The sequence below is a fragment of the Sylvia atricapilla genome, chromosome 16, assembly GCF_009819655.1.
Source record: "Sylvia atricapilla isolate bSylAtr1 chromosome 16, bSylAtr1.pri, whole genome shotgun sequence".
In the NCBI taxonomy this organism is placed as follows: domain Eukaryota; kingdom Metazoa; phylum Chordata; class Aves; order Passeriformes; family Sylviidae; genus Sylvia; species Sylvia atricapilla.
Genome location: NC_089155.1, coordinates 9,617,665 through 9,642,699, shown reverse-complemented (window position 1 = coordinate 9,642,699; position 25,035 = coordinate 9,617,665). Strand labels below are relative to the sequence as shown.

Here is a 25,035-nt window from a genome sequence, read left to right as displayed (position 1 = left end):
TCCCTGAAAACCCCAGAACTGCAGTGTTGAGATACCCAAAACCATTGCTCACCCTTGTGCCCCTCTGTGGCTCCAGCTCCCAGCTGGTTCAACCCCTGTGTCCATCTTGCAGAGAGAACGACCTGTCCCAAAGCTTCAGACATGGGAATGGCTCACTCAAATGGAAATGCACAATTTCATCCAGTTCTTAAACCTCCTTTGAAGGAAAAAAAAAAAAGGAGCTCTGAGTGTCTCTGGCTATGAAGCTTTTATTTGCATTCCTTTCCACATTTATCTGAGCCATTTGTATTTCAGCCTTACAATACAGAAGAAAAAAAGGGAAAAAAAAGTGATAGACACATTGACTGATAGTGAATGGGCTTTTTTCCACCCTCTGGATTTATTCCTTTTCCTCCTCCAGCTCTTCACATCTTCAGCTCCCCAGCTCTCTTTTTCTGTAAATATCCTTAACAATGAATGGACTCAGGAAATGTGCTCAGGAACACACAGTTCTGTGGAAAAACCAACAGCCACACTCAGAATATATAGGCTGGGCCAAGAAAGTACCTAAAAATTACGCTGATTATTAAAGCTCCTTCCCAGAACAAGAGGCTGTTCAGGATGGAGGTTGTTTCATCTCCTGAGGTTGCTGGGGTGCTGGGGCCAGGAGTAGGACCAAGCAGCAGCCACCAAATCCAGCAGGAGCCCTGAGAAGTCAAAGGGGCAATTTCCTTCTGACCTCCCTGCCTTGCCCCAGGAATGTTCCCTGGATTTGACCATGATGTGCACTAATTTTCTGCTGGTCTGTTTTTTCCGTAACAGCCATGGCATGTACCCTGCAGGAAAAGGAGCTCATTTCAGCAGCTCCCAAAGTCAGTAGGAACAGACCTGGAAAACAATATAATGACAAGTCTGTCGATTTAAGTGGCAAGTACTGACACATTCCTGGGAGCACCAGAGGACCAAGTTGCTCCCATTTCACATTGTATTCCTATTTTTTCCCCCACTGGCATTCATCTTAAAAACTGGGGGATGCAGTGTAATTAATGGTGAAGCAGAGCTAATGTGTGATAAAGACAAATCTGGTTCTGTGTTCAGTTTATGTCTTGCCCACAGCAAGAGTGAAAAAAAAAAAAAATGGATTTGGCCACTTTAAAGGAGGTGCTCCATGAAATACAAATGTGCTTTCTGACTTCCAACACAGAAAAAATGCAGAGAAGTGGCTGAAATTTTATCAGGTTAAGTAAGATCACAAAGAACCTGACACCTCCATGAATAGTGCCTTGATGATAAATCAGTAAAAGTCTATAAACAAAATGTGCTTCGTGATTTGCCTTGGTCACACCGCTCAAGGGCAACAAAGGGAGATAATTTTAGTCTTCCTCAAGACACTGCCTCGGCAATACTTTTCCTTGGTAGCTGATCCAATCACCCTGATTATGGGATGCTTGGAGGGGCAGCAGGGGAGGGAATCAGGGCTGATGAGCGCAGCCCTCGCTGCTTGACCTCGACCCTCGGCGAGGCAGAACTTGTTGAAGGAGAGCTGGAGATCTCTCCAGCCCACTTCAGAGCCTGATGAGGTGAGGGACAGACAGGTGCTGCCTCCTGGGAAGGACTGGAGTGGAAATAGGGATGTCAAGAGGGTCATTCAGCATTTCCTGAATGAAAGCTCAGACCTTACTCTGCTAAATGGCACCACTGGCCCAAAGTCTTTATTTCAGCCAGCAGAAGTGCTGGTGGCTGCCCAAGCTGTGAGGAACTACTTTAGGCTGCAATTAATTCGTGTAAACTGGGAAAAAAATAAAAAAAGGGGGAAAACAAAACAAAAGAAAACAAACCCCCAAAGGAAACAAAAACAACCAAAGGAAATCAAAGTCCACACTGCCACAGCTTAATAAAGCGTCTTGGGGAGGAACTGTAGCATTTTCTCTGTAAATTGAGGCATGTTCCAAACTTCAGCTTTAAAGTTCAGACCCCCAGAGAGATTGTTAGGTTTTAATTGCTACCTTAATCAACATTTATTAGTGCTAACCAAAGCTCCTCATGGGTTTAAAATTCAACCCAATTGTCAACTACTAATTACTTTAAGCAGACAAGCTGTTATTTTACCAGCTGTATTAATGAGACTTTTCAGCATATGTGAAATATTACAAAAAGCTTCAGAAAAATTGATCCTGAAATGTAATTCAACAGATAATTATTTTTTTTTTTGTCATGACATTGCTTGTCTCTCAGACGCTATAGCATCTCTTACCCTCCTCTACCTCCACTTCACCTGGCAGAAATGCAAAACCAGAATTGGGTCTGATGTATTTTTCAATAGGGGAATGATTTTTTTTTTTCCTTTCCATTTGTTTGGGATTTTGCTTAACCTCCCTAGCTTTCCTTTGAATTGTTCTGAACTGGGTCTAACTTGTTTTTCAATAGGAGAATGATTTGTTCTTTCCATTTCTTTGGGTTTTTGTTTAAATTAACTTTCCTTTCCACCCTCCTGCAGTGTGTGCCTCATGCATCAGGCTGAAGGCTCTAGTCCTTGGCTGGTTTATAACAAAGTCTTTATCTTAAATCTTAAGCATCATCCTGGGGAATGGAGCTGATTTTTTAATTACCCTGTGCTCTAATGAGTTTCTGCTCTTCTGTCAGCCAGCTGCTGGTAGCATCCTCATTTTTTTCCCACCAAGGGCAGGAAAGAGGTGCCACTGCAGCTTTGCCCACCCAGCCCCTGTCCCCAGCGAGGGACCTGGCAGGGACACAGGAGGCAAAGGGGAGCCCAGCACCTGACTGCTCCACACTCATGCACATTCCCAGCGTGAAACTGGAGTCTGGCAGGCACCACGTGAGCCAAACAGACCCACACTTCTCTCTGTCATCATCCACCTACCGAGAGAGTGTGGGAAGAAAACAAAGCACCACTTGATTCAACTGTTTGCTGCTCTTCACAGGCAGAAATCTTTGCTTGTTATGCTCCTGTGCTTGTGTCTTTGGCTTGGTTTCCCTGCTAAAGCAGACTGCTTAGTTAGAATCCTGAAACAGTCACTGCAAGTGACTTCATACCCATGTGGGCAAAAACCATCCATTTTGATGATGAGGGATGAAATGAGTCAGTATTGCCAGAACAAGAAAAGTTGGGGGATAATTGACTGTCACCAGGGTTTGAATACTTTTTCTTGATGTAAATATCCAAGCATAACAGCCTCATTCATGATAACAGTCATCCCAAGCATGAACCAAAGAAGAATGGAATAACAGCCACAAGTTAGACAAGCAAGGATTTGAATGTTGGCTCCCAAAATCAGCTGCTGTGAGTTGTTTATGTGGTGATAGTCCCCTCAGACACATGTGCAACCTTAAGGCTGTGGTGGCTGCCCCTCCTGCAGCATTCCGGGCTGCAAAAGCCACACAGGAGTGTCAGATGTGCACTGAGCACTTGTGGCCAAGAAGAAAGGAAAGAGGCTGATTTCCTGGGCTTTGACAAGGATATCATCAGCCACACTCAACAGAGAGCATCAGTCTGCTCCATAGGAAGCACCATGGAGACACTTTCTTTGGAGGAATGTCCACCACATGAGCCCCCCACAACTTGTGCAACCCAGCAGGAAAGAACAACCAAAAGAAGACAGACAGAAAATGACTGCAAAATCTGGATTAGGATTACTCAACTGTCAGGAGCATTAGGCACCCTATGAACATTTATTACATTATTTAGAGGGCTGACAAGAAGCAGAGCAGGAGAAGCCCAAATGTCTTGTGAAAGGCAATGGGCAATATCCCTTTGGCAAAAACAAGCAGGAGCCAAAATACCAGCTGATAGTAAGAACTGAAATCCAACTGCACTGGTAAATTATTTAAAGCGTATTTCCAATCCGTCATTTGATGTTGAAGTATTATTTCCCCTTCAGTAGAACATAGCTGCTGGGGAGGGTGAGGGGGAAATAGTTACAAAGGCCTGTGTGTTCAAAGGGAAAAGCATGAACATTATTCACTGAGGTTTTGTTCAACCAAAAATATTGCCCTAAATAGTGCAATGGATCTGAGGAGCAAGGCTGAGGCCAGCAAACTGACAGCATATGAGTTGACTTTATTCTTGTTTGCAAGCAAAATTGAGTAAATTGAATTAATTTACCTTGTAGCTTGCTGTACCAGTCACAGGAAATGAAGAAGGAAGGAGCTGGACTCGATGATCCTTGTGGGTCCCTTCCAGTTCAGAATATTCTGTGACTCTGTGATTTCCTGAAGGAGGAAATGGGGAGGATTTGATGCTTTTGGGTTAATGATGATGTGATGGAGGATCATCACTGCTGCTCTGTCACTTCTTTTGTCCTCCCTTACCAGGTACAGGAAGGCAGCAGCTGTCCCATGCCAAAACCCTTCCTTTTTAAATTCCACACATCCCTCTTAAATCAGTGGCAGGAGGCCCTAAATTAACTGAAGTGAGATGTACAATGTCCCAAATTATCATCTTCATCAATCTCAATCCTAGAGAGAACTTGGGTTATTTGTTTTTTGATATTTTTCTTTGGCGTTGAGCTTTTTTGATTACTCTTCCATTTTTCTAAATAGACGTTTTCCCTTCAGTTTAATTAGGAGAAAAAAAGCTGAGTATCTATGACATACAAGGCATTTCCAGTGCACAGTGATAAACCTTAGAACCTTCCAACCTGTCTATTCTCCAGTCCATTATTTCCAGGATTTCCTGAATTTCACATTTTGTCTTTCTCTTTGGAAGGTGGAATCAGCAGAGCCATTCAAGTTTGAGTTTGGTGAGCAAAGACCAAGAAAGGAGGAAATTTTCTCTTAGGAGCATTTATAATGGAGTAGGTTCTCTGGCATTTAAGGAGGTCCCCAGGGAGTTCAATATTTAGGTATTACCCTTGTGTACAATTAGGAATAATAAGATTTATATGAAATGCTTATCGATGAATCACACCTTTTGCTGTTACTTACAATAGATAAATAAATCTGAAAATAGCTCAGGACACAGCATTGTAATCATGCATAGAAATGAGGCTAAATGATCCTTCAGGTACCCAGTCATGTTCAGAAATGCCACAATTATTCAATGTTCTGACATCTTTCCCAACCCATCATGAGCAAGGGACCCATTTAAGTTGTTCTGCATCAGATGTTATTTTTTATGTACAAATGTTTTCTCCAAGGAGGGAAGTTTATGAATGGGAATGTTTTTGCCATAAATATGATGGATGCTTTTTGTCAGTACGCAATTTATTTCCATCTGTTCTGTATCTGATTAACTCCTGCAGAGTATGTGATTAACTCAACTTCTCAACATCATTAGCTGCTCTGCATTCCCATTATAGTTCATCAGTGTGGGACCACACACAGGCTTGAAAATGGTACACGTTGGTTATTCTTAAAACCTTAATCCACCCTGCCTGGTTATTCTCTGTGATGGCCACAGATCTACAGAGAGAAGCCAGGAAAACATCACTACTGTGGAGCAGACACAAAATGCTAATGAAAACAGAGTTTAAGCAGATCCTCTTTCTGATCTCAATGCTAGAGCTAAATTAAGCCCTTTGGAAGAGTTCATGGCTGGTGTTATCCAGCTGGAGACAGCTCTGGAGGCATCCAGCCAGCACAGAGAGAGGAGAGGACCACTGTCCTCTGCATGGTCACGTCCTCCTGCTGTGCACCAGGTTGTAGGGACTGGCATCTTGTAGATCTCCAGGTAAAGCACAGGCTGCAGTCAGTGCAGGCTGCCACCCCAAGTCTTGTAGTAACAGGGATTTTCTTCTGATATAAATATCCACCAATACAAAACCTGGAACTCCTCCACAGCACCGAGCAGCCGGAGCTCAAGAACAAGTCTTTTGCATTATCCTCTGAGTTGTCTTCAGAGGGGTTTTCCCTCAATGAGTAAGGCAAGTAAGTGGATGTGTCAGGAACAGATGCTCACATGTCCTTGCTGTGCAATTAATTGAGCTCCAGCCTCACTGGCACTAATGGCTGCAGGGCAGCAGCAGCACGGGGACAGGAACCAGTCCAGTGACTCAAGAGCATCCCTCAGTTCCATCTGATAATTTATCTTCAGACTTATCTGTTCTCTTTCTTCACCTCAGCAACAGTACCTGCAGTCCCCTGTTCCCAGAGCACATCCAAAGCAGAGATAAAGCTGGGGCTCCTGCAGAGGTCTGAAATACAGAGTTTTGGCCAATTCCAGCCCCTGTGGATGATGCCACCTCAGGTCAACAAAACCTGCTGAGTTATTTAATCAGCAATGGATTGGACAGGATGAGCCTGTGTTCCAGGCTTTTCTTCGGGATTTTTTCCCCCTGGATGAAACCCTGTGGATGTCCTGCTCATGTCTGTGTGTAGATCAGGCTCCCACTCTCAGCACTGCCCCAGCTCCTGTGGTTTAGCTGCCTGTGACTGCCATCCAGCCCCGTGTCCCCACACAGCTGTGTCCTGGCTTCAGGCTTTGCTTCTTTAATTCAGAGCTGATCATACACTTTGACATCAATACCTGTGACTGGGAGCAACATTTTACATCACTGTAACCTTTCTTTGAAATGTCTGGGCTTGATATTCAGCGCTTTTGAAAAGGTCTCCCTGAGGCAGAGGGAAAATGCTCCTCAGTCTCTCTGAGCTCCGGCAGCTGCTGGGGGTGACCAGGGGAGCTCTTTGGGATGAGATCAGAGCAATTCACACGGCCACACTCTGTTACCTCGGATAATGTGTGCGGAATGTGTACTCACCTCTGGCTGGGTAGGAGAGGTACAGAGTGTATGGGGAGATAACAACCAGAGGCTTTTGTGGCCAATTCTCAGGGTGTTTCAAAGAGAAAAATACCAGCTCGGTTTTGCTCTCTTGTCTTTGATCGTTCATTAAGCTAATGATGGGATATTACATCCTGGATCTACACAGGTATTTACATCCTGTCCCTCTTCAGGAGGAACGAGGAGGGTTATTTCACGCAGCTGAACCCTCTGTGGTCACTCTGGTGCTGTGAATGGACCCTGCAGGGATGCAGGAATCCATCCTACCCTTGTGCACCCACCAGAAGTGTCAGCACAGGGCACAGAGGGCCACCCAGCCACGTCAGCAGCCGGGCTCTGGCCGAGGTGACAGCTGTGTCACCCCTGCCATGCTGTGAAGGCTGCTGGAGACAGCATCCACCCGAAATGAGGCATGACAGGCAAACCTGCCCCAGCTAAAACTGGCAGCGTGTAAAGGTCGAGCTCCTGCTCAAATGCTCTGGTAGAGCTCCAGATACACACACAGACTTTGGCACTTGGCCAAATATTTCTATTTATCCAAGATTTGTGCTCCCTTTATCCAAGGTAAGGACCAGACCTTGCAGTACTGGTCCCCTCAAAAAAATTCCAGAAGAGATAAATTCCCTTACTAGCCTGCAGTTGTCCAGCTTCCACATTTTTCACTGTGCCAGTTACTGGCTCCAAAAGCAGGATTTATTTTGTTCTATCACTCACAGACTCTAACCTCTCCTGCCCTGTTGTAGCTAAGGAATGGAATCTACCTGATAATCATGAGATACTTGGCGTGGAAATCTGGAGAGCTATGTAAAGGTGGGGTTAATTAGATGGGAATTTATTTACTGTGGAGGAAAAAAACCTGTGGATTTTTTTTCATCAGACACATCCTGTGAACATCAAACACGAGTGCCATTGCCAAATGCTCCCTTTGGCATCCCAACACGATGTACCTTTCCCTTCCCTGCTTTGTCTTGCACAGATTGCTGTATCCTGGAATGCAGTACTGCGCTTATTAACGGCTGAAATTACCCACTGGCTGGTTAAAAAAATGCTAATTCTGGCTACTGAGCGAGATAACCAGTAATTTTGTGAAGTACATTTAGTCAAATAAGATTTTTTGGCAGCCAAATGTTGTTGTAGCAGAATGTGCTTCCCTGATTGACATATGCTAACAATACTGCCTCCACAGTCAGGGGGAGGATAATTTACTTTCCATTTCCATTGGAAATGAGGTGAACCAGAATGTGGTATATTGTTAAAATGTAGCTCTGTGGTTTAATAGATTTGCTCAAAACAACAAATCAAACGATGCGCTGTATCCTCGCTCCTCTCCCTCATCACTTCCAGGAAGGACAAATCTCCTCCTGGGTGAGTTTTCAGCTCCTTTGGTGTTCCTTACCTGTTTCCCCAGGATTCTCTGCACTGAGAATCCTCCCCAGCAGCAAAGAAGAAGGCTGCAACCATCTCACAGCGTTCCCCAGGTGTGCACAGGGAAATGAGCTACCACAGAAGCTTAGTGGGTACAGGTGAGGTTTGAGCAGCTCCTCATCATCCACACTTCTCTCCATTTTAATTGTCCTCCCCACAGCCCTGAAAAGAAAGGGGGGAAAATCACTCTGGGCATCCCAGCTCACTGCTGGAAGGGGCTGTGTCCCTGGGGAGCTGTGCTGACAGAGACCAAGGATTGGCTCTGCGGTCACCTCATTTATCAGGCTACAAGGGAACATCTCTGACCTCTGACACAAAATCCCTGTCATAACCCAGGGTTTAAATTACCCTTTAATCTCAGCTGGCCCCTATGTCCACTCCAGGGGCCTTGCTCCTGCTGGCAGAGCATCCCAGCTGCTGCTCCGTGGGATGCACCTCACTGTGCTGCTGCTCTCACCAGTATTTCATGCTCCTTCTTGGGAATTTTGGGGATTTTTTTTACTCTTCTGGAAAAAAGGCATGAGGGAAAACACAAAACCCGTGTTCAAAAATCTTTTATGTTCTCAGTATTGGAACGTTTTCTATTTTCTCATCAAAACTCTTCCAATTAAAATGTTTTCAGTAGTTCTGATACTTGGCTGTTTTTGATCATAAATACTTACAGTGTTGAATTTGCCACTGTATCTCCAGAAGAGCCTTTAGCCTAACGTTTTTACTTTTAGCCACTTAAGTCCTCCAAGACCTCACTCATTTTTTCTGTGCCTCTCCAAAATCGTGTGCTGATGGACTATGGGAACTGCAGGTGGCTCAGGTGATGGAGTTTTCCTGGGAGCAAAAGAGACCCATAAACAAGTGTAATACTCATAATTTTTACCCTCCCTGCCTTCAGATATATCTAATAAAAAAAGGGTTGGCTTGTAGCAGGAATCCAAACCCCACGTTTTTACAAAGTGACCTTTGAATCTGTTTTCCTCCAACAGTTGCCTTGGAACACAAAAGAATAAATCATTGCAAGCCCTCTGATTTACAGGACTTTGTTGAAGCCCTCTGGGGAGTTCCTGTGTGGAGTTCTGTGCTCATCTTCTCCATCACAGCTGTGAGGGAGCTGATGGCTGCTTTTAGTGGTAACCCAGGGAAACCAAGCAGTCAAATAATTTGAGGGACAGTTTGGCAAAAGCGAATCACGTCAGCAGGAAGCTCAGCAGAGCCAGGGGAGCAGTTTTCCATGCAAAAGATTTAGGAAGAGTCACAAACCTGAGAACTGGGTTCTGCTTTTGTGTCCCTCGGTTTTGCTGTCCCTTCCTCCGTGTCTCTCCCACACTCTTGTTTGGAAGGAAGAAGCAAACTCACAAGGATGAATTCTCTGTCTCACACAAAGTCTGATTTTTGTTGAGCTAACTGTGAGGCTGACAGCTGCATAATTTTCCCTTCTAGACGTTTGTTTCCCCCAAATTTCCGTTTATCTCCTCATGAACTTATGAGGCCCTGAGTTCAGCTTTGCTCCATCTCCTGTGTCCCGCAAAACCCCACATAATTGTAATGATTCCTATTTCATGGGGAAACCACCTTTGGCAGTAGATAGCCAAGAGAAAGGTGGGATGAACATTATCATTAGAGAGCCAGGAAAGCTCACTGCTGAGGCAGGGCAGGACCCCAAGGTCATTGTCACCACCCTCAGGTGATATCTGTGTTATCATTGTCCTGCTCAGCACAGCCAGAGAAAAGTGATTTGGGTCTCTGGCTGTCACTGCTCACAGCAATGGGAAAGTGGTTGTTCTGTACAAAGCACAATCTGATCCTGAGGATTAATCCCATCCCACAGATGCTGCCAGCCTGGTGCTTGAGCAGCATTCAGGATTGCACTGATTCCAGCAGTGACAGCAGCATGGAACCGGGTTAGTGTTTCATTCTGTCCTGCCATCGGCTAACATTGCAATATTGGATTTCTTTTCTTTTTTATTTTTCTAATGAGGATTTAGCACACAGTCACGGGGTTTGTGGTGTTGTGTTTGTGGGGTTTTGTAGCCTAGAGAGCAGCCAGGGCTGAGCCTTTCTGTGCAGAGCTTTGGGCTCCTGCACTGAGCTCATTCTGAGCTCTGGTGGGTTCACTTTGGTGTAAGCACGTCAGTTTTGAAGTAGAGGAGAATCAGACTGAACCCTGCTTGGTGAGAGCAGAGATGAGGCCAGACCCCTTGTGCCTGTGCACCCAAACAAACCTGAGCACAGGATTAGTGTAGATCCAGCATCACACAGATTGTGCTTACCGTGGTGAGCCAACATAAAGCTGAGACTCTCAGGTCAAACATGAGCCTGCACACTCTCTAAACCCTCATTCCTGGGGCCAGAGTCATCTGTAAAGATCTAAAAAGCTCCAAAGGCCCCCATGGGTGTTCTCTTTAGCCCACTGATGTTAGGAGACGCTGTAAAAAAAACCCATTAAACACCTCTACAAATCTTCCTGCTCCTGAGCTTTGGAATATGTAGTCCTGGGATCCCAGACCAGCTCCTCTTGAGCAAGTGGGAAATTTTCCACTGACATTGAAGAGTTGTTGGAGTCACCAGCTCTAGCAGTGTGCAAAGTCACCTGAAAATGAAGTGTTGCTGCACTGATGTGCACAGTGTGCTGGGCTCCCAGTGAGCAGCTCAGCAGAAAAACAGGGAATATAAAGGGTTTGCTCAGGAAAATTGGCTTTTCTAGCCCTTATGTACTTTGGGACTTTGTGTTTGCAAGAAATTCATAATTCTTTCAACAAATTAAAACATTCTGCTACGGGGGAAAATATTGACTTTTAATTTTATTTTTTTTACTATATGAGAGTTTTGCTACAAATCAAAGCAGAGAAAAAAATCTTTAAACATAGCCTTTGAGAGAAAGTATGCAATATTCCCACTTTTACCATAACAATTCCTAAAAGGGAAAGTCAATGCTATTCTAGCCAATTTCTTAAGCTCTTTAAAAGATTTCACAATGCAATTACAGAATGAATCGACACTTTTAAGAAAGCTTGGAAAAGACTTCTAGAGTTCTGCAAAATTATATCAAGCAAGTCTAATTTCCAGCTAGGGCTAAATTTTAGAATGAAAACCAATAAATCCTGATTCTCAGGTGGCAGAGTGAAACATTTCTAGAGTTAAGTGCTGCATTTTGCTGATGTGCAGACATTGTTCAGCAGTGGGGAAGAAGAAGGGCATTCTGCAGCTAAAGCCACAGAAATTGGAGTGAGGAGCTACAGGGCTCATTTCTTAGTCTGACCTGGTAAATCCGAGCAATCATTTCACCCCTGTGTGCACCAGCTCAGCCCGGCTGCATTGCAAAGGTTAAAGAGTTGGTCTTCACTGTGTAATGATCTGTGGAGGCAACTCCACGAGATAACTCTTCCTTACATCCAGGAGGCTGTGAGATCTTTCAGAAGGGTAGAAAACTGCTTTATACTTAACAAAAGAGGCCATTAGCAGCTTGTAGTGGTGGAGTGTATCTAGGAATTCACTCAGCACGAAGAGGAGCTGTTATTATTACCAGCATAGACGGGAGAGGATGTTCTCACCGTGTGGGTGAGAGGCAAAACCCAGCTGGTATTTTTTGCTTAACGCGTTGAGCTCCCCAGCACAAAGTTGTACAGAGGCTTGATCCATCCAAAGAAAACCTGGGCAACAACAACAGCACCCGTCTTCACCCAAAAAGGACTTTCTGGTTTAGATTTATGGACAGAGAAAGTGAAGTGCTTCTGATGTGCCTCTGCTCCCATGTCCTTATGTGCTGCTCATTTCATTCACAGATGCCCTGCAGCATCTTGGGGGTGTGGTTGGGTGATTCCCACCCACCTCCAGCATTTCTGAACCCCTCCAGAGCACAGACCCCACAAATCTGCACCAGACACCACGTGTACAGAGAACCTTGTCCACCGTGGTGATGGTCCAGCAGGGATGGGTGGGTGCAGAGGGGATATCTCCATCCCAGCAGATGGAGCACCTGTCTCTAGATGAGGTTTTGCAATCTGCAGAGGAACCTGGTGTTGCCTCGGAGTGCAAGGTTGTTCTGTGTCGTACATCCCTGAGGTGAAAGATAAGTCACTGTCTGGGGAAGAAGTCAGCCTGCCTTGGAACCCTCCCACTGAGCAAATTCCCTCTTGAGTTTCGTGGTTTCACCTTTTTGTCATTTTATCACTTCTAATACAATTGCTTTCACAGCAATTTGCAGCACGGTTTCATTCTTGTCAATATTTTGAAATTCCAAAAACTTGAAAGGTTATTGGTTTGCTCCACCTGAGTGACATGCTGAGTCTCCTCCTGTGCCATCCTGCAGAGAGGATAAGCCCTTGGGTGCTGAAATAAATGAATCAATATGATTCCAACAGAAGCTATTTATTGTTTACATTAAGCCACAGTTAGAGTTTCTGGCACTACTGTTCACACCTGCAGGAGTCTCTCGATTGCTACGTCATTTGTCCATCACACAGGCAAACATCCTTCAGGGCACCTAACTGGTCAAGCGTCCATCACCACACTGTGCCTCTTCTATCTGAGTTTTGCATTTTTTGTAGATACTTTCTCAAGCTCTTGCTCATTATTTTTAGACTTCTTGTTGTTCCCATGGCCTTGACCAATCCTTGAGGATTCTGAAAAACAAGACTGCAGGTGTTTTCTTATCTACAAACAGTTTGGCTGGTACAGGGAGTGGCTTAAGTTATTCAGATACATTGCTACCCCTTGGGCTTAGCAGAGCAGCTCCCCATCCCACCGTGGCAAGATGTGCAGGCAAACCCTACACATGCCTCTGTTTCCCTGGGCTGCCCTTTGCAAAGCTCAGTTCCACTGAGGTTTCTAAACAGCCCAAAAGCTTTCCTGCATTTGACGTGAACTGTGACTTCTACTTGATTCAATCACTGCCTAATTTGATCCTCCATTTAATTTTATCAAAACCGCAGTAATCAAATAATTTGTATTAAAAAAGCATTATGATTTCCACTTGTTTATTCTGATCAGTTTTAATCCTTGAAGGCACAAGGTTTATTTAACTTAGTTATGAGGTAACAAAACGCTGTCATTAAATCTACAAGGAAAGGACACAAGACTAAAAAAGGTAGTTAAAAAGATCCCAAGGAGTGCTTATAATGCAAGGGAAAGACAATAACACACTGTTATTTAGAAGTCACGCCACGCATGATGAAAGCTAAGCAGCATCCTGCTGGTTGTGAGATGAAAAGATCAATGGCATGTTTCAGTCGAGACACTTCTGGCAATGAACTGCACTGAAAAGGGGAAAAGAATGTAATTAGATATGAATGAATTTTCCTTTTTTGGGTGCTGGCCGACATGAATGAACCTGCGTCAGCAGTGTTTTGAGTCCTCCCTCTGTACAATAACCCTTCAAAACCAGCTGAGTAAGAGCAGGGAAAGATTTCCACTGCAGGCTGTTCCTCTGCTGCCTTGAGAAACACAACCCAACCTCCTGCTGATCCCATCCCTGACTGTGCCCCATCTCTCCCCTGCAGGTCAACACCTTCATCTCCTTCGTGTTCCCCATGGTCGTCATCTCCGTGCTCAACACCATCATCGCCAACCAGCTGCTGGTGATGTTCAAGCAGGCGGCCCAGGAGAACCAGGTGTGCACCATTGGTGGCCAGCAGACCATGCTCAGCATGTCCATGGAGCCCAGCAGAGTGCAAGCCCTGAAGCACGGCGTCAGGGTCCTGCGTGAGTATCGCCTTCCCTTGGTGTGGAACTGGCTGGAGGGGTCTAAATAAATATAACTCGGAGAGTAACAGGTGGGAGTTGGAAAACACCCTCTTCTTTTTCGTCTTTGCTCGTTGGTTTGCAAAGCTAATGAGCAGACCTGCTCACTGAGGAAAAGCAAAGCCAACCCAGCATTTTAATGATTTAGTTGACAGCAATTTAAGCCTTGCTTGTATTGTTTCATTGCTTCCCTTTTTCTGCTGAGCTTCCATTCAGACAGAGCTTAAATAAAAGATCCTGCACTCAGGAATTGAGCTGTACTGCAGAACAGTGCATGTCTTGATTAAATAAGCTGAGGAAAAGACCAAAGAATCTGGTAGCTTAACTTTACAGAGGATAAAGCAAAAGCTGTTCAAAAATAGTACCCAAAATAGCCAACGAAGTGTGCCCATAGTGGTTTTAAACATCAGATGGGCAGAATTTGTTAGCAAAAAGCTTTCTGATGTTCTGGTGTTTTTAGAAGGGTTTGGGTTGGCAGGGACCTTAAAGTTCACCTAGTCCCAAACTCCTGCCTTGGGCAGGGACACCTTCCACTATCCCAGGTTGCTCCAAGCCCTGTCCAACCTGGCCTTGGACAATGCCACGGATGAGGCTTCTTGGTATTTAAAGTGCTTTGGCCCAGACCATGTTTCCAATGAAGAAATCTCTAGAGAAGGCACCAGGAGCCTCCATGACATTTCTCCAGCTGTTTTCCACATGCAGCACTCCCTGCCCATGCCATAGGTGAGCCACCATGTGCATCCCAGCTTCCAACTGGGAAACACCTTTTGAGAAATAGGAAAGAAAAACACAGGAGACATTAAATTCCCCACAATTATCTTCTTGGACTGTGCTTGTTTATTGTCTCTGCACCCCAATGAACTGTTATCCACGGAGTGGGTGGGTGAGGAGGGAACCTTGCTTCCCCATGGAGCCTACAAGGACTCTGCTCCTCGCTATCCTTTGCTGTTTTTTAACACTTCTGTCCTCTGCCATGAAGTGAGACGCTGCCTTTTCTCACTCGTGCTGCACCACCTCACACCTCTCTCTCCCCTTTTAGTATTGCCGTCCTCTTTGATCATCAGGAAGAGAGAGCTCTTCATGAATAATAGCAGAGAAACTTAAATCTACACCTGGCATCCCTCAGCACTGGAGGGAGTGCACCCCTCACCCACAGGTCCACATCACCTCTGAGGCACTCAAAAACAGCCCTTCATTTTCTGAACAATAAGCATAATTTTCTTTTTCATCTTCTCTGCTTCCTTTTTTTTTTTCCTCCAGGCAAATTTTTGGGTTTGCTACATGCTGCAAAAGCTGAGAATATTTGGCAAAAGTGAGGGTTTCAGTCTGCAGCCTGAGATGGTTCAAAAGTGGGTCAGATGTGGCACCACGGGTCCCCCCATGCAGCAATGCCCAGGTATTCCAGGGATCTCCTCAGGGCCACCCCAGCAGCAGGACTGAGCTCCTCTCCCTGCTGGGAAGGCAATGAGAGGGCAGCTGCTTGTTGCATTTCTGTGCTGAGGAAGATCCAGCAAATTAAAAAATTCTCCCTCGCTTTTATCTGTGATTCACTCCACCATGCGGAAATGCTCTCTTTATCTGGCAGAGAAGAGTGAAATTCTGCTGCATTTCAGTTTTTCAGATGCAGTTGATTACTAGAGGTGCTTGATTCACACTCACATTTGTCACCTGTTCCTCATGAGTTATATTTTAACAACCCAGGTCTCTGAGCTGTCTGAAAAGTAGCAAAAGATACACATGATTTATCCTGGCATCCATGACAGCCAAAATCATGGACAGGGTCTGGGCTCATTATGGAAGAGGGTGGGAAAAGAGAAATGACACTTATAGAAGTCCCCTCTTATAAAACTGTTGGCAGAGTATCAGGCATTCACAGGGGTAGAAGTATTTTCCATTTCCAAAAGGGAACTTTGGCCTGAGGTACAGAGGAGGCTGATTTGGGTTTAAGGGTGAAATGTTTCAGAACTTGTAAAAGTAGTGCTTACAAAACAATTTTTTTGTGGTTCATGGTGTGCAGAGCTGCTGGATAAGATCAGAGCAGAAAAAAAAAACTTCCTTGCTCCAAATGTGCTGAGATTAAGTATTTGTTTACATTGAAATAAGAGCTAAAAGTGGCCAGGCTAACAGCCTCATTCAAAACATCCACAACAGTGTTTTAATTCTTTTGGTAGCATTTGTGTATTTTCTTGGCCCTGTCTGACTTTGGTCATGTACAAAATAATGAGGGTGATCAGAATCAAGGAATGTGTCAGGTCTGTTGCCTGGGAGCCACCTCATTAAGTCAGTAAGCAAGAGATTCCTGATTGTGATTCCTTGTCTGCTGTCAGAGTTCACCAGGTGTGAGGATTCAAATGCAGAGAGCTCCAGGCACTTGCAGCTTCCCAGCATTTTTTCTCAGGATAACACAGGGCAACAGTTCTGGTGTTAAAAATACCTTCCACCGAGAGTTTTCATATCCTCCTTCACCCTTCCAATTCCTTCCATTAATTCCAATTTCTGTTGTTGTTCCTTGGCTCTGTCAGAGCCCCGGGATGCTGAGTCTCCCAAAGCTGTGTGATGCTTCACAGAACTGTGAACATTCTCTGATTGCGCAGCCTGACAGGCCAATCACTTGATAACATTCTGAATAATCTTTAAATACTCACACACACACACCCCAGAACAATCATAGAATCATGGAATGGTTTGGGCTGGAAGGGACCTTAAAACTCATCTCATTCCACCCCTGCCCTGGGCAGAGATACCTTCTACTATCTCAGGGTGCTCCAAGCTCTGTCCAGCCTGGCCTTGGACACTTCCAGGGATCCAGGGGCAGCCACAACTTCTCTGGGCACCCTGTGCCAGGGCGTGTCCACCCTCACAGGGAAAAATTTCTTCTCAATATCCAGTCTAACCCTTCCTTCTTACACTTTAAAGCAATTCTCCTTGTTCTGCATCTTCAGGCCCTTGTCCCAAGTCCCTCTCCAGCCTTTTTGGAGCTCCTTTAGGCACTGAAAGCCCAAAGTTCTTCCTGGAGCCTTCTCCAGGCTGAACAGCCCCACTTCTCTCTGCTGCTCAAAAATCTGGGTGTATTTGAGCTTGGCTCAGGATGAAAGCTCTGTTCAGCCAAAATGTCTTCTGGAAAGGGAACAGTTTGTGGATGGACTGACACCTCCATCAGTGCTGGGTCTGCAGCATCTTCTCCTCCTGGCTGCCCTCAGCAGCTCCTGGCTGCCTGTCAGATCAGTGCCCACGGGGCTGGGAGGAAGGCAGGAGTTACTGAGTGGCCCAGCTGAGCTCTGATAAGGACATTGAGACAAATTGATGGGCATCAAGGGGAGGCTTTGAGGGGGACGTTGGCTAAGCCTATTAAAATGTGATCAGCTCCAGGTAGCGTTTGCTCTGTCACTGAAGCTGCTTAGTGAAAGCAATTATAAAGCACTTAGAGGTTTAACCAATTAAAAGAATACCCTTGAGTCTCCCACAGCTGGCTGGGTGATGCCTCAGTAAATGCTTTTTAGCTGATGAAGTCAAGCCACATTTTTTACTGAATGTCTGTGAATTTTTAAATTATGATTCTGGGGCCTCTGCATTTTGTCAAGTAATACAAGACAAAGGCCAAGAATTAATGATGTATCCATGTATTTCATTAATTTGTGCATTAATAATTCCCTTTCTGAAGAAATACTTTGAGGCCTCCATTCATTTCTCCTCACCAATGCTCCAAGTCTGAGTTATTCATTTCAGGAGGAGAATATTGCCAGGAGATTTAGTATAACCAGCAAACAGACAGAAACAGTAAATAGCTCATACTTGCAACCACAATACACAGAAGAGCATCAGTCTAAAACTCCTTAAACAGTTGTATTTCATAATTCCTATATTCTAAGGAAAGCAGATTTATTTGTTCATGAATCATTTCTTTTCAAGAAAGGAACAAAATGCATGGCAGTTTGTATCTCTAATAAAAAGTCTGAGCAACTCCAAGTGGAGTTCAGCTAAACCCCTGTGGCATTCAGCTTGAGTGGAAGCTGATTTTAACAGCTGAGGTGTCACACTGAAATTTGGGAGGATAAATTACCTATTTAACAGTTGTATATATTTCCCAGAGATGTTTGTAGTTGTAGGTTTATTTAGCAGCCTGCCAAATGAGATAAAACGAGCATCAGAGCACTCTATAAACACCCTCCAAGTGGCAAACCCCAGGGTGGCTGCACTTCTTGGGACAGGGAATTGCTTTTTCCCCTCTCCCAGTATGTGTCTCTTTGCTGGCACCACAGCACAGCCTGGCACAGCATTCCTGCAGGAATTTCCAGCTCTTGTGGCTTTATCTCTGCAGAAAAATTCAGGATTTGCCATGTCCTGAAAGCAGATTTTCCAGGTGTTAAGCTGTGACCGTGTGAGTGTTTAAAAAGTTAACTCATGTGATTGTAAACATGAAGTCTGGCCAGGGCTTTAGTCACTGTGGAAGCATGCGGTGAACACAGCTCCAGGGTCCCTTTGATGAGCAGAAACCTTTCTGGGAGGAACAAAGGATATGTGAAACTCAAAACTGGAGGTGAAAGAAGAAAGGGCTGCAGAGGAAGCCAGTTCAGGTTACACCTGACCTCACCAAATAGAAAGAGACTTGAACGTGGTGAGGATAAGATGGGATCCCTTCTCTCCCTTTCAAAGGGGAAATTCTCTTCCTTTCTTCTTCCTTCTCCTCCAAACATCCAGACATCCCCAGGGAAAATGGCATGGATGAAGTTTAAATGGAATCGAACAACCTCTTCTCTAATTTCCAAAAGAATAATTACCTTAGAAGGAAACTCGGGAAGAGACCCCAGTTTGCACTGGGACAGCAGTGATGTGCTGCTTGCTAGTGTCTGTTCTTGGGCCAGCTTTAATCTGTACTTTCTGCCTTGCTCCTTATGGATGAAACTGGTGCCAGGGGATGATTTAACCACTGGCGTGAGCTGGGGCAGAAATTCACATCTATTTTCAAATCTGTCATCTGAAGCCATTAACAATCAGGACTGGAGAATATAGTCTGAGTGAAATATGTTGATTTTGAATGCCAAAAGGTTTTTCCATTCACTGTGCTGTCTCCCTTTCACTAATAAAGAAGAACTTAGGATTTTTTCAATAATGTTTTCAAGAGCATTAGGGGATTGTATCCACCAAATGCTGTGCATTTTCAGTGGTATCTAAAGGACCTGAGGACTTCCCAAGCTCATTGTTACTCCCAGTTTCTTCTTTGCTCTCCTAAGTACTCCTGGTTTATGCTGGTGGTCCCCACTCCCTGCTGACTGTTATTGACTTTTATGGAAATCCTTTATTCCACAGCCTTATGACCCAAATACCAGCATAAGTAGTTCTAATTTTACTGGGCTCATACCTACCCTGGCAGCTCCTGCAATCCCCTACTTTGGGGCCTGCTGATATAAATATTGCCAGCAGCCTGTCAGGTAGAACATCACGTTAATATAAACAGCACCTCGAGGTTTAACGAGGCAGTACCGGCTGTGCCTGCACTTGGCCCAGCTTTCACCACCTCTCATATCAAACAGCATTTTGTGAGAGGTTCTTCTGTAAGGGCAACAACTAAAGAAGTGTATAAACTGCAGGGGCTTGGGGTATACCAGGACTGTTTCTCCAAAAATCATCCTTACCCCGACAGGAGGCTGATAACCTCTTGTACACCTCATTAGTACCAGTTGGTGTGCACCCCTTGGGTAGCACTGGGGGTGAGTCTGAAATGCAGAAAAGGCTGAGAGCTGTTCTTCAGGGAGGTCAGTGCCTCCCCAAACAGCTCCTGCCTTTGCTCACAATTTCCACCGTGCTGTTCCACATTGGTATGTGGCTCAGCTCCCCTTCAAAGGCAGAGAAAAAGAAATAAATTGGCTGAAATAGGACAAATAAATAAATTGGACAGAACTATCAAAGGGAAGATGGATCTGAGCCTCCCTGGAGGCCGCAGCAGCAACAGCAGAGGTGGTTGTAAGAAGGGGCAGCATCCCTTTTCTGCCTCTCCTGGAGAGAAAGGGGGACAGGACAGAGGGACACCCTCACCAGGGCCACCCCGGCTGCAGGGCTGTGACTCAGCTCTCCCAGAGGGGCTGCAGGAGATGGAGTGAGGAGGAGAACTCCAGCCCAGCCGATCACTTTGTGTCTGTGTGAGTCACCCCGGGCTGTCCTGGGGCTCTGAGTCACTCTGACCCCACACAGCCCCACCGAGCCATGGGGGCTGGAAACCCCCTGAGCATCACTCCTGAGCTCAGCCAAACCAGACAAACCACGGGCTTCTTCCTCATGGTGCCTTTCCCCTTGCACATTCTAACCCAGAGGTGCTTCTGGAGCAGGGCAGTTCCCAGCCTCAGCCCAGGATACCCACGAGGCAAAAATAAAATACTCAGCGTGATCTAATAGAATTTGACTTCCAGGATTGCTCCCACATCCAGCTCAGTCTGAGAATCCAGACTGGCACAGTTTAAATCTCCTGTGCAATGAAAAAGATGTCAGTCAGAACTGATGTTTCTCTCTGCAGGACTTCCTGAAGGAAAAAACAAACCAGGGCTCATGCTCTGCCTCTCCTCCTTCCTCTCCCCTTCTTCCCTGGGATGCAGTTCAAACAGGCAGAGAAAAGAGGCATTATAAGACAAAATAGAAAGACACAGGATGTAATAATTCAGGGTTTAATACACATCTAGATTTAGGAGTTTGATTTAGAAGGGAAATGAGGCCATACACTGGTGGAAGGATCATTCCCTGGCACACTGGGGTCATCTTGCTGGGGTCCCACATCCACTTCCCAGCCTTGAGGTTTGGCACCTCATTTGCTCAAATATGGGAAATATCAGAAGCTCACGGAGCAGCTCTGCTCCTATTAGGACCTTACTGAATTAATTAGAAATGAGGGATGTGTCTGGATTATTTTTAGTTCAAAAAATAAAGGCAGGAAATCTCCAACCTCACAAACACCATCCTGGACAGTCACCCCATCAAACACTGAGTCAAACCCTTTCCCTGCAGTGCTCAGCTCCAGCCGGCTGACCTGCTCCTTCTTACTCCACCAAAGGAGCCCATGTGTCAAGGTTTTGATGATGAAGAACACATCCTAGGAGCTCATAACAACAATAAAAAATCATTTTGGCAGGCAGTTAGCCCAGGATTTGTTTTACAGCTCAACTGTTTTGACAGGCAGATGCTCAGGGAAGAAACAAAACAGCAGGAAAAGGAACCAGGTATCCGGGAGAAAAGGATATTTTCATTCTGTATTAGATGAAAGTTAACACAGTCTTGTGTTTCATATTCCTCCCAGGGGAGAGGACCCAAGAGGGCAGGATTGCCACCCTAAATCTGCTTGATCCCATGTATGATAAAATGAAAACATACGGATTACGGGGGCAAATTCAGGTCGGGATCTCCTAATCTGCACAGCACGGAACTGCACAGTGTGTCACCCAGCTGGGACTTCCAAATCAGGCCATAAGTGTCTCCAGTGCACTTCACATGTTTAATGGAGTTTTAATTGCAGAGTGATTGCATGTGATATTACAGAATTATCACAGATTACTTAATTGCTGATGTTAAGCAGATACTTCTCTCAGTATGTGTGTTCGTTACTATAGATCCATATTATTTGGCACAGCATTGCCCGAGCAGCAGAAGCAGAGATCATTTACCAGGAGAAAACCACTTTCATTTAACGTGTTGGTAAATTTAACAAGCAGATGTGTGAGATTCTTATAATTGGCTGTTGAAAGGATCTGGATCCTGCCGTTCCTGAAGAGCTGCACACAGGGCTGAGCAGCTGAGAAGTGCCAGTGTGGGGAGGTCCCCGCAAAAATTGTGATGTGCCTGAACCAACCTGTGTTTGGAGCCATTTGGGAAGCTGCTTTTGCAGCCTGAAAATCCAGCTAATCCTGTGCAGGCGCTGGGAGAGCAGATGGGCTGGAGCTGGGATGTTGGCTCGTTCCTGCTGGCCCCAGGCTGACGGATGGAGGAGGAGAGGCTGGAGAGTTTTCTTTCTCCTGCAGCTCCTGGGAGGGGTCTCCTGGAGAATCACAGGGGGACTGCCCCATCCAGGGCAAACCAAAGGCCCATCTGACAGAGAAATTAATTTCTGGAGGTGGCCAAAAGCAGGTGCTCAGAAATGTGAAGGAGCAAGGGATGACAAGAAGTGCAGGGAAAGGGACCAAAACTTGCCCATTTAATCCTCATTGAAATCACAAAGTTTCATTCCCTCTCCTGAAAGAAAACTCTTCCTTTCCTGAAAGGGAATGAAATCTTTAAATCAGACAACAAAGTCTAACAAATGCTCTGGAAAGGAGATAGGATCAAAAGAAATTTTAATTGAAGAAACACAGAAAATTTGGAAATGGTGTGATTACAACCAAATGGACGGAAGAAATCAGGGGCAGTGGAAAAGACCAAAACTTGACAATATTACTCCAACACAAATCCTGAAATCAGGGAGGAAATGTAAATAAAGAGAGAGAAGAAGAATTGCAAGAAATGAAAGGTCAAAAAAAAGGAGGACTTTCCTTTCAGGAAAGGGAATGAAATCTTGAAATCTGAGAACAGTGTCTAACATGCTCTCACCGAGCTTCCCAGGGGATGTCCCCACCTCTCCTGTGCCACACGAGGTGCAGGGGCTCTCCCATCGAAGTCCCATCAAAGCTCCTCAGGGAAGGATCAGACACAGGTCAAATTGATTCACTAGATGGCATCTGAAGGGCTGCAGGCTGTCTGGTGATGAATTACATCTGTGATCACTGTGGCCAGAGAGCAGCCAAAACACAGTTTGAAAAAATGAATTCACTTGGATAAGAGAATAAAAACAGACCCTCCAGCTTTCTTTCCAAAACATGTCCCTTCAGTTGCTTAAATCTTTATTGGATAAATGGCTTTTGCAGCATTCCTGGAAGATGCTGTCATGCATCGTGGAATAGAACCTTCTCCATTGTTATCTGTGTGTTTAATGAGAGAGGGAGTTGTGGTTGCAGTGGGGCATGAGTATGGAGCTGGACACCAGAGATTGTTCAATTTCTGCTCTCCTGTGCCTCCTGGCTAAGCATCAGTGATGGGGAGATGCAGCCACAGCCAGACTTGTTCCTCCTGGACTGCATTATCCAAGGGAAACACATTTTCTGCACATTATCTCCTTGAGCTACGACACAGTCCCTGTGGGATGACAGCATCTGGGTTTGGGACATTTTTACATAAATATTTTCAATCCCGAGGCAGAAAACATCCCAGCCTTTGGCCCCACGTGCCAAATCCACATTGCACTTGTGGTACCTCACTCTGGAGCAGAGCTTTGCTGCTTCCCAACCCCTTACAGGTCACGTAAAGGGCAAGAGTGATGCGTCCCTTGTTGTCTGTAGAGCAAATTTGGGACCAAAAATTAACTTAATTATTTTATTTAGTTTTTATTTTCTTCTTGCCTTTTACTGCGTTATGTTTTAACTGAGATTTATTTATTTCCTGCTAGGATTCTGCTTTAATCCTGCTGTTCTGTAAAGAGGTTGAAATGTATACAACAAAAGGAAACAATTCTTTCTCTTGATTGCCTGATAGATCTACTTTTTAATCCAGACTGACAAATGCACTCTATCAAGAGTACCTTTATGCCTCAGAGTTGTTTAATTTTCTTTTCCATTGTTTGACATCCCTTAGAATCTGGAAAGGAAAAAAACCCATAGTTTCTTTCTCTGCTTACCCTTTAATTGATCATTTTTATTATGGCAAACTCCAGACCCAAACACATTGTAATCTCAGGTATGGCATAAATGTAGAACAAAAAGATGAGCCCTGCCACTAGAAAGAGCAGTTTAATGACGCTCAGCACTGTGGGGACTGTGGCCAGTGGCTCCATGTAACAAACTAATGGGATTAGAGTGGCCCTGGCTCCCTGTCTACCTGGATGGAAAACATACATCAGCTGTCTCTGTGAATATTTTGGATGAGACACCCAGTGCCACAAGGATGTGAAACACAGATGCAGAGTTTCCTTTAAGCCAGTGTCTGAACTAAGTATCACCAGTCCTTCATCTGTACCTTCTGTTGTTCCTAATGTCCCTACCCCAGTGCTTAGTGCTGTTCTCTATTACTTCTCTTTTACTTGTTTTTACAGACATTTGCAGGCTGCTTGTCCCTCAGGGTTATTAATTCTTCTCACTACAGCAATACAAGAACAAGTGGGGCTGCAGGAAAACAGTGACAGCAATGAAACCCGAGCAGACAAGTCCCTTTTTCACCCTGATGGAGAATTGCTCACCAAGTTAAAGCTTTTTTTCCTGCCTTGCAGGTGCCGTGGTGCTCGCCTTCGTGGTCTGCTGGCTCCCTTACCACATACGGCGCCTCATGTTCTGCTATGTCCCCTCCAGCCACTGGACAGAGTGAGTCACAGGGAGGGGGACACGGTGTCCCCATGCCAGGACAGCCTGGGGGCTCAGGCTGGGGCTGGGGACACCAGGGCACCCACAGGTGTGGAGATCTGAGCTGGGAACAAAGGTGTTCTCCAACCGAGGGGTTAAAGTCTCAAACTCCTAATTGCTGGGCTTTTGTTGGGTTTTGTTTGTTTGGGTGTTGTGGTTTTAGGTGTGTTGTGGTTTTTTTTGGTTTGGGGTTTTTTTTTGTTCGTTTGTTTTTGGGGTTGTGTTTTTGGGTTTCTGGTTTTCTTGGTTTGGAGTTTTTTGTTTGTTCCTTTGTTTTTATTTGATTGGGGATTTTTATGTTTGTTTGGTTGGTTGGTTTGGTTTGGGGGGGTTTTTCTGGATGTCTCAGTGTTTGCCAGGCAAATTAAGACTCTTGGTTCAACCCAAATCCCCCAGACAGGGTGCAGGAAACATTATTTTGAACCAAAATGCATCATCAGCCCTTCCTCCTCCTCACAGCTGCTGTCTCCTGGCAGCAGCGATGGGGCTTCACTCTGGCAGCCCTTAATGAAATGACATTTGGACAGGGGAGTTGGGACATCCAGAGTGGATTTCAGTCTCCATGCCAGAGATATTGATCCCCAGCCCTAAGGTGCAGCAGCTCCTGTCAGCACACAGTTTAGCTCCACGAGGCCACATTCCCTCTGTGACAGGGGAGGTGACACAGGTGGGGGAATAACTGTGCTGTTTGAGCCTGGGCCAGGTTATTGACTGGGTTTTGCAGGGAGTGGATCAAAATGAAATGCCAGCACTTGCTG

At 45.2% G+C, this 25,035-nt stretch overlaps 1 protein-coding gene across 1 annotated transcript in view; it reads left to right on the top strand.

Moving 5' to 3' along the window:
* NTSR1 (neurotensin receptor 1) overlaps positions 1-25,035 on the top strand; it is a 52,162-nt gene that overhangs the window by 23,482 nt on the left and 3,645 nt on the right. The window contains exons 2-3 of the mRNA XM_066330876.1: positions 13,634-13,835; positions 24,148-24,238. Of these exons, the coding sequence (XP_066186973.1) occupies positions 13,634-13,835; positions 24,148-24,238 (293 nt within the window). The remainder of the gene's footprint in view (positions 1-13,633; positions 13,836-24,147; positions 24,239-25,035) is intronic.